The 10,506-nt window shown below is 43.0% G+C and overlaps 1 protein-coding gene and 1 pseudogene across 1 annotated transcript; one reads left to right on the top strand and one right to left on the bottom strand.

Annotated features, from left to right (window-relative positions):
• On the bottom strand, window positions 346-3,627 carry LOC109715303 (annotated as a pseudogene).
• On the top strand, window positions 7,357-10,030 carry LOC109715364 (probable receptor-like protein kinase At5g61350). The gene has a single exon (XM_020240342.1). The coding sequence runs from the start codon at window positions 7,397-7,399 to the stop codon at window positions 10,028-10,030; it is 2,634 nt and encodes an 877-aa protein (XP_020095931.1). The 5' UTR covers window positions 7,357-7,396.

The following is a 10,506-nucleotide window of genomic DNA, read 5'->3' as shown; positions in this document are numbered from 1 at the left end:
AAATCTTTATATTTAATCATATTGAATTATTTGAGATTCTTTATTCCAATTCAATTATTAAAATTGCTAAAAAAAAATATAGTTTCACTAAATTTTAATGATGATGCATGCTATCGCAACATCATATTTAGCATCAAGTAATCCCCTAGAATGACTTATATTGCTGCACGACACAAAGATAAAACGGTTAAAATTAAAGTGCTCGAACGATATGTAATGGAACTCGATATATATCAAACTACAAAGATTTTTTTTTTTTTTGGTTAAATTTCAAAATAAAATTGTTGAAAAATGAACAATAGAATGATGTAATCTATGTTCTATTATTTAAACGACTAAGCAGTGTATATATAAAAGATTATTATTTATGCACGCAGCAACGGTGGATTACATAATATAAAGTTAGATCTCACAAACTGTGTTACAACATCTGCATACAGACAACACAGCAGCATACTAATTATTACTAAAATATATAGTTGCGCTAAAATACTTTTATTTTTAATACGTACATCGTAAACATAAGCACATCGATCTCGTAAGGAATTTAGATCTTCGAAAGCAAATGGATCATGTGCTCACGCGGTCGAACCAAGGCTTCGAGAGGCGACGCCTTAGGCAGTGTAAGCCCCATTCCTTCAGTCATGTCGACCTCTTCTTCTCCAGTTCTCCTCCACTCGAAGCACTGGATCATCGTCGCGAGCGCCAGCGACGCCTCCCGCGTCGCGAGGCCCTCCCCGGGGCACCGTCGCCGCCCCATCCCGAACGGAATCATCCACCCCTTCTCTTCCTTCCCAATTTCAAACCTCTCCGGCTTGAANGGCCCCCCGCCATACGGCAGGATCTCTGTGTATGGCGTAGGCATTGACCAGTAGCATTGTGCCTTGCGGCACGACGTAGTTTGCGATGGTTAGCTCCGTTGCGGATTCGTGGGGGACGAGGAGGGGCCCGCCGGGGTAGAGGCGGAGAGTCTCGGTGACGACGCAGCGGAGATAGGGGAGGTTCGCGACGTCCGACTCCTCCACTAAGCGGTCGGTGCCCACGCGAGCGTCGATCTCCGCCGCGGCTTTTCTCAGGGCTTCAGGGTTGTTGAGGAGGAGCGACATGGCCCACTCGAGAGTATTGGAGGTGGTATCTGTTCCCGCCGATAATAAACTCTTCCACGAGGACAAAATATATATGAAGCAATATTGTTAGCGATTCAATATATATATATATAGTGGACGTACGGTCCAACTACATACATGCGACAGATATATATATAAACCTAATTAAGATACTCACGACAGCAAGTCGCTTGATATTGTCATCGGAGTAGAAATCAGGATCCTGCATCTGGGAAGATAGCAGATCTCCGATCATAGTTTTCTCCTTCTCCTCCTCCCCGCTCTCTCTTCTCTTCTCGTCCACCATCGCCTGGCTCAGCTCGCCTCTCTCCTTCACCACTCTCCTCATCCTTTTCTCGGCCCCGCCGATATCCAACCACCTGAAGATGGGAACGAAATCGCCCAAATTCGAGGTCGAATCCAACACCAAGAAGGTCTCTTCGACCATCGCCCTGAAGCGCTTCGCCGTGTCCGACCCCGCGGCGCCCTCGCCGCGGTTTGTGTGGGTGTATCTCTCCCCTGCTATCATCCTCAACATCACATTCAGCGCTAGGTCGAACAGCCACGTCTTCATGTCCACTTTGGTGAACCAAGTCTCATTATCCTATCAGAGATTTACCGTAATAAAAGGTGTTCGATACACACAAATTAATATTAGAGATATAATAGAACAAAAATGAATCGTAATTAAATTGAAAAATTACATAAAGCGATGACCTGCGATAATTATAAATGGTGGTATGTATATGACTAATTGTGAACAATCGAAATTAGAATTTTCAGGCTCAAGATGCAATCCTTTAAAAATGGATTGCTTTTGGAAGGTATTTTGTAGGGAAAATTGCACTTCTGATCCGCAAACTCTGAGACGCGTGCCACTTTGATGGTCGAAAATTAACTTTTTATAATTTTCTCGTTGTTTTTAATTATTATTACAATTAAATGCTATAATATAATTTAATTGATTTGGCATGCATGTGCTAATGTTTTACTAATATGATAGCAATCGGTACCTTAGTCATTATCACTTTAGCAAGCCATGACAACATTATTATATTACTACCACATTAGCATTATACTATTATTTAACCAACTAAATTAGATCATAAAACTTAATTATAATTAATAATTTAAAAATTCTGAATAAAATATGTAGAAAACTAGAATTTGGGGACCAAAGTTTTCCACGCAATTTAGTCTATTTTTTAACATTCAAATTTATTGAACTACATCAAATAATTAAATAAGAGTAGAAATTAAATAAAACTAAAACTTTAGTTCTCACACTATATTAAATAATAATTTATTTTTTTATAAAAATTTAAGCTACAAGAATAAAGAGGACAAAAATTTTATAGGCATAGTCTCCTTATAATTAATTTAGGGATTATGTGGATGGGCGCCATGTGGTCCATCCGACGGCCACCGATAGAAAGGAAAAAAAAAAAATTACTCTATATTTTTAGAAAGACAAAAAAAAAAAAAGCAGGAAAGGACAGTCGTCGGATCCACCACGTGACCATCCACGTCGTCCCCAAACTATTAGTTTGGAAACGGTGCCCTCAAAATTTTTGTCCGGATAAGGATGGTCTCAATTATTTATTTTCAGCACCTAGCAATTATTGCTAATCTGTCTGGGGCCATAGATAGATGCAGTTGAACTGCCTCTCACTCCCGTTGGCGAGCAGTGATAGGCCATTCACATCTCTTAGATTCAATATGTCTGGTTGTAAAAGTTTGAAGTAGCTTTTTTTTTAGAAAAAAAATAGCATGCTACTTTTGAAAAAAAGAAAATATATTTAGCTACATAAGGTGGAGTAGCTAAAACCTCAGAAGGGCGGATAAGCAAAATAACAGAGGTTTGCAAAAAAAAGACTAAGAAAAATTTGCAGTAGCTAGTACCTTATTTTGGGCTTTCCAATCCAAGAACATCCTCTTCACTAATCCCCGCACCTCCTCGGCGCGGGAAGCGGCGGAGGCGGTGAGGCGGTGGGCAGAGAGGACCTCACCCGCGGCGATGCGGCGGAGGTTGCGCCACAGCGGCCCGTAATTGGCGAAGCCGAGGGTCGTGAATCCGTTGGTCAAGAGCTTCAGCGAGGGGAGCTGGGGCCGGTTGGCGAAGGCGACGTCGTTGTTGGCGCTGAAGCATTGCTCGGCCGCGGCGCGGGAGGACACGACGAGCACTCGGCGGGAACCGAAGCGCAGCAGGAGTACGGGGCCGTAGCGGGCCGAGATCGCCGCGAGCCCGCGGTGGAGGGGATGCTTCACGAGGTGGAGGTGGCCGATGATCGGCAGCGACGGCGGGCTCGGCGGCAGCTTCTTGTTATTGTTTTTCCCCGAAGCAAACGAAAATTTGATGATGAGAATGAGCAGAACAGCAACAAGGAGCGAGAGATAATTAGTAAACGTTTCCATTGTGATTGTTGTTGTTGAGTAGATATAAGTGATAGCGAGTTGTGAATCTACTGTAATGAGGAGAGGGGAGAGAAGTGCGTGGCGCGCTTTATATATACGCGGCGCCCCTCCCCCCGTGCCCCCCTGCCCGCGCCCCGCGCGCCCGTGCCACACGGCGCCCCGCCAGGCGCGCTCGCTTGCCCGCGCCCCGCGCTCGCCCCTGCCCGCGCCTCCGCGCTCGCCACGTGTTCAAAACTGAGGATTCATATATACTATAGACTATAGATATAGATATATACATAAAGCGCGTGGCGTCCGACGGTGTCATAGCTTACGTAAAGGATCAAAAACAACAAACATGTTTTTTTCTTTTTATTAAAAAAAAAAAAAAAGAACAGCAAGTAATCAGTATACGTTTCCATTGTGATAGTGTACACTAGTAAAGGGAATTAAGCTAAAATACACTTAAAAATAATAATTTTTTGGTGCTTTTAAGTTTCTAGCCATTGAATCTACTCCTTAATTATTAATAATTTTTAGATCAAACATTATTCCACCTACCACCATCATTTCAATCTTACATCTCTTCATCCAATGGCTAAAAGCTCAAAAGTACCAACCCCCTGATATTTTTAAGAGTATTCTAGCTCAACTCCTAGTAAAGAATAATATTTCAACTAATTAAAATATATATAGTTAATAAAATTTTATAAATAAAATATTAAATTAAAAAAAAAGTCCATGAAATATTCTTATGTATATTATACAAAATAGGTTTTTTCTTTAATCACTGTTTTCTTACCTTTCAATATTTATAAAGTTGAATTATTCTAATAATTTTATTTAAAATTTTAATCAAATTTTATAGTCTTGTTGACTATTCTATAAATAAATTTTTTTAAATAAAAAGTTAATATTTACGGGCTTATTTCCTATTGAAGAATAAGTGAGAGTGTCTTTACCTTGATAAAATTAATTGAAAAGAAAGAAACTATATTTAACGAATTAATTTTAAAATCTCTACCGAAGGATGTTGAGTATATAGTCTAAGTAGCCGATGCATAGAATGCTTAGTTAATGCACATATAATTTCAAAAGAGAGAACAAATCTTTGCTGCATATAGTGTGTATTAATTTTTTTATACACCGTCTAGAACATTATATAAGTTATAGAGTATTTAGTAATTAATAGTGTAAAATAATATGATATAATATATATGGTATAAAATATTTAAATAATTTATTATATATAGTATCATAATTTTATTTTTGATACGCATTTTAGAGTTAGTTTACAATAAAATGAGCACATCGAAATATTTATTAGGCACGTGATAATTTCCAGTAGCGGGTGTTGTTTTAAGGGAGGACGTGATTTTCTAAAGATTGGATTTGTTGGTGTGACTTAACCCTCAAATTTTATATTTCATAGATTGTTGTTGTTGTTGTTGACTAAGAGTGGAGAGAAGTGCGTGTCGCATTGTATAAAGCGTGGCGTGTGCGTGTGCGTGTGCCGATGGCGTAATAGCTTACGTAGAGGATCGAAAACAACAAACGTGTTTAATTAATTAGCTTATCATCGACGAGGCTAATAATGCTTTTATATTCGTGAGCCATACGATGCATCCCCAACTGTTTAAATGCCCGAATAAGATAAATTTGCACTGTTCTACGAAAGAAAATTTTATTTATTGTGGATATATATATATATGTAATATTTGAGTGTGTCTTAAGATGCGAGTGATTTTAATTGTTACATACTCTTTATCTATTAATTGTTGTTTGTTTTTTTTTTTTTACTGAATTAAAAAGATATCGATCCACATAGCAATGCTAAGCTAAATTTGACAGTTGTTAATGTTTTAATTAGGTAGGAAAAGTGACAATGAATGGTCTAATGAAAATTCTAAATGAGCTTCTTAACAGTGGAAATTGAATAGGAAAAAAAAAATCTGTAAATTCAAGAGTGTAGAGTTTATTTTGGAGCTAAGATTTATTTTTAGAGAGACATATTTTGTATTTTGCTTTGATTATATTTTGCCTGTGGACTTAAGATAGTGCCAAATCACATAAATTATCTATGTGCTTATATTTTTTTCTTCCTTTCTCGACTTTTTTTTTTAATCTTTTTCAAATTTGACAAACTTTATTTTTTCGATTTTTACCGTAACAGAATGAATAAACACAGGGGATGAAACTCTCCACTAATAGATGCAAAATTGCATTAAAATTCAATTGATAATTACTTTACAGATACATTGATTGAAATTTTGCATTTGAATCCAAAAATATAGCATACTATTTACTTTTTTTAAAGAGAATGCTATCTGTGACGTTCATTTCTTTTGGACATAAATTTAACTGGAAGATAAAATAACTAGATTTCAAACCTAAAACCTTTAGTACTAATTATCTGGTCTTTTGTTATTTACGTTAGGAACGGTCGTGCGCGCGAACGGACTAGAAAAGAAGATCTAGATATTCAGGCCTAAGTGACTCCTTTTTTAACCCAATGAAATTAATTGTCCCATAAGAATACGGCCCGGTGTGGTCTCATTAGGGAAAATTTGTGAACAAGTACTTTCTCTGCCGTACTTTAAGGCCATGGCAGTAAATTTAAGATCCGCAAGAAAACGGTGGTTCTTTTTTTATTTTTCTATTGAATCCAAGAATAGTGATTAATTAACACGATATTTATTGGAGCTTAAATTTGACCGGTATGCTGCGGTCGACTCTGATAGCCGATTCGTAACAAGAGAGACTAATTTCACTAGAAGAAGAACATATTGATGATTAAGACAACTTCTGATGGATCGAGAAGTTTGTAAAACAGGCCAAAATCAAATTCGTGAGTAACTACATTTTTTTTTCTTCTGTGTAGAAAGATATTTAAATTATCAACTGGGCCACTAAACAATTTGGTGGACTCAAGATTTTGAGTTAAGGAGCTTAAGTTAACAGTATTAGAGGGGATATTTCATGGTCTTATGAGGTGCAATATTTGATTAGGCCCCTCATAATTAAGAATACTCATTTTCTGGGCCAGCATACGTTACATTTTTTGAATTTAAAAAGGCACGTAGGTATTAGCTGTAACCATTTAAAACCGGTCCAACTGGTTATTATAGGCCATCCTTATAGGAGAGATTGCCTTTGTGGGCAACCTCGCATTAGTTATCACCTGTACCCGATGTATAAATACATCTCATACACTACATTTATTAAGAATTATGATAAAAGTCTATAAATTAAAATGCAATTTATTAAATATATTCTATAATATTAAAAGAAATTTATATACATGAAAAATTAAGTTTTTTTTTTTTATATGTATAGGCTATTTAGATAATGGCCGTTGCATTTATTTTTTGATCATTAAAATTTGGCGGTGGTGCATAAATTACAACGTATACACCAGGAGCAGGTAATAATTTCTTCCCACAGGCCCATTAAAGCTGGTCAAACTTTTGCTTTTGGTCCATCCCAAATATGGCCCCCACGTCTACAGTCCAAGTTTTTTTTTTTCTTTTTTTTAGATTTGGTCAAGAAATTAGTAGTTTGGATTCTTCGCCCAATATATATATATATATATATATATATATATATAGTTTATATTATTTACTTAATGCTAAGTTTTGATCCCCTCCTTACGTGCCTCCAACCCACAAATTTGAATCCTCAATTTTTCTTTTTCTATTTTTTGTTTAAATTTTTTAGATTTTTTTAAAAAATTTTCTATCTCAACAAAATCAAATCCCTCCAAAAAAAAAAAAAAAAAAAAAAAAGGCTCGGAGTCGTTTACTCTCCTCTCCATCCCCTCTCCTACGAGATGAGGAGGCGCTACTACTAACTAACTAACTATTCCTCCTCCCTTCTCCCTTATTCACACACACACCATGAGGAGATCACCACCACTCTTCTCCCTCCTCCTCCTCATACTCATCCTCACCACCACCGCCACCATTCGCGCCGTCCCGCCACCGATGCAAAAATTCGATCCCCGCGACAACTACCTCCTCGACTGCGGTGCACCCTCGAACACGCAGCTCGACGACGGCCGCACTTTCCGGTCCGACCCCGACTCCTCCTCCTTCCTCTCCACCCCCGTCGACGTCAAAATCGCCGCCGACAAACCCCCTACTACTGCCGCCGCCTCCCCCCCGCTCCCCCCGATCTACCTCACCGCCCGCGTCTTCTCCGACCGGTCCACCTACAGCTTCTTCATCGCGCAGCCCGGTCGCCATTGGATCCGGCTCCATTTCTTTCCGTTTCAGAATCCCAACTACAACCTCTCTTCCGCTGTTTTCTCAGTCACCACCGACGACTTCGTCCTCCTCCACGACTTCTCGTTCCAAACCTCCGCCGCCCCGTCCCCCGTCCTGAAAGAATATCTAGTGACGGTAGAAGGAAGCAGCTTGAACCTCTTCTTCGACCCGAAGAAGGGCTCCAACGCATTCGTCAACGCTGTCGAGGTCGTCTCGGCCCCCCCGAATCTCCTCCCGAACACTACCACCGGCTTGGCGGCATCTCCTGGACGCGGAAATGTCGACGTTTCGAACAACGCCCTCCAGGTGATGTACCGGCTGAACGTCGGCGGGCCGCTGATCGTGCCGCTCAACGACACGCTGGCGAGAACGTGGATTCCGGACGCCGCGTTCTTGACTCTGGCGGCTGCCGCCGAAGACGCCCGCGTGCCGCCCGGCACGATAAAATACCCCGACGACAGCTCGCTCACGCCGCTCACCGCGCCGGCCATGGTCTACGCGACGGCGCAGCAGATGGCGCAGTCGAACACCACCGCCGCCAATTTTAACATAACGTGGGAGATGGCGGCGGAGCCCGGGTTCTCCTACCTCGTCCGGCTCCATTTCTGCGATATCGTGAGCAAAACACTGAACAGCCTCTACTTCAACGTGTACCTTAATGGCCTAACGGGCGTCGCGAACCTCGACCTCTCGAGCTTGACGATGGGCCTCGCCGTGGCCTACTATACGGACTTCGTGCTCGACTCGTCGGCGATCGTCAACTCCACCATTATGGTCCAGGTGGGGCCGTCCCCCGGTTCGGATTCCGGCAACCCGAATGCGATTCTCAACGGCATCGAGGTGATGAAGATGAGCAACGGCGCCGGCAGCCTCGACGGCCTCTACTCGGTCAATGGTAAAATTCCAGGGGCTACAGCGAGCGTCGGGAAGATGATTTTATCGGGCGTCGGGCTCGCGATGGCGGTGATCGCCATGGCGGTCGCGGTCGTCGCGTTCTGCCGCTGGAGATGCCGGCCGCACGGCTACCAGCAGAAGAGCAACAACAGCTTCACGTCTTGGCTTCTCCCGATCAACGCCAGCCAATCAAGTTTTCTCAGTGGGTACAGCAAGAGAAGCTGCTCTAGGAGCCGGTTTGGTTCTGCAGTGTCGCGGAGCAAGAGCGGCTTCTCCGGGCTCTTCGCGTCGAGCACGTACGGTGTCGGTCGCTACTTCACCTTCGCCGAGATGCAGAAGGCCACCAAGAACTTCGACGAGAAGGCCGTGATTGGCGTCGGCGGCTTCGGGAAGGTCTACCTCGGCATGCTCGACGACGGGACCAAATTGGCGATCAAAAGAGGGAACCCGTCGTCGCAGCAAGGGATCAACGAGTTCCTCACGGAGATCCAGATGCTGTCGAAGCTCCGCCACCGCCACCTCGTGTCGCTTATCGGGTGCTGCGACGAGAACAGCGAGATGATCTTGGTGTACGAGTACATGGCCAACGGGCCGCTCCGCGACCACCTCTACGGCGCCGACCAGCACCCGCTTTCGTGGAAGCAGCGGCTGGAGATCTGCATCGGGTCGGCGAAGGGGCTGCATTACCTCCACACCGGCGCGGCGCAGGGGATCATCCACCGCGACGTGAAGACGACCAACATCCTCCTCGACGACAATTTGGTGGCCAAAGTCGCTGACTTCGGCCTCTCGAAGGCGGCGCCTACTCTCGAACACACCCACGTGAGCACCGCCGTCAAGGGCAGCTTCGGGTACCTCGACCCCGAATACTTTCGGCGGCAGCAGCTGACGGAGAAGTCGGACGTGTACTCGTTTGGAGTGGTGCTTTTCGAGGTGCTCTGCACGAGGCCCGCGATCAACCCGGCGCTGCCGCGGGAGCAGGTGAACCTCGCCGACTGGGCGCTGCAGTGGCACCGGAAGGGCCAGCTCGACAAGATCATCGACCCGCAGATCGCGGGAGCGATAAAGCCGGTGTCGCTGAGCAAGTACGTCGAGGCGGCGGAGAAGTGCCTCGCCGACTACGGTGTCGATCGGCCGTCGATGGGGGACGTGCTGTGGAAACTCGAGTGCGCGCTGCAGCTGCAGGAGAAAGAAGAGGCGATGGCGGCGTCCTCCGGAAGTGAGCCGTCGGAGAGCAATGCGAAGGAGATTCCGATGACGAGCTTAAGTGGTCATCGTAATGCCGAGATCGGCGGAGCCGCCGCAGGTACCACCTTCGTCAGCGGCGATTCTGGAACCACAGTTCCGTCGCCGGTGGTCCAGGGGAGGTGAAAGGTCTTTGATAAGATATTCCTCACGGCCGACACAAAAACTACTATATCACTTGAACAAATATACTGATCAGAAGATGATCTTTGTCTAACCGTGAGGTGTATTAATTATGAATTTTAAGCAAATTTGTGTTGATAGAGAGTGATTTGGTGAATCCAGGAAAAGAAGTTACTCTAATGGGCTTCTTAATTTTAGCCCAGTGAAGATGGTTGATATTATTCTTTTTATTTTGTTATAATTATAGTTTCTTTGATTGTTTGCATAAGATTTCGTTTTTCATGTAATTTAGAAATGCTATATATGTGATTGTTTGTAACCTTCTTAATAAGACGCACTGCAAACTTTATTTTTATTCTGATTGCGAGACTATTAGTGGGAATTGCTTATCTTTATATAAAATTCTGTTGTGGACTTGCAGTTGTGTTCATCATGGTGCGTAAAATTATGTCAAGCAACTTGTTTACAATTCACAATCA

Source organism: Ananas comosus, linkage group 9 (assembly GCF_001540865.1).
Source record: "Ananas comosus cultivar F153 linkage group 9, ASM154086v1, whole genome shotgun sequence".
Lineage (NCBI taxonomy): Eukaryota > Viridiplantae > Streptophyta > Magnoliopsida > Poales > Bromeliaceae > Ananas > Ananas comosus.
This window is presented reverse-complemented; position numbering and strand designations above follow the sequence as displayed.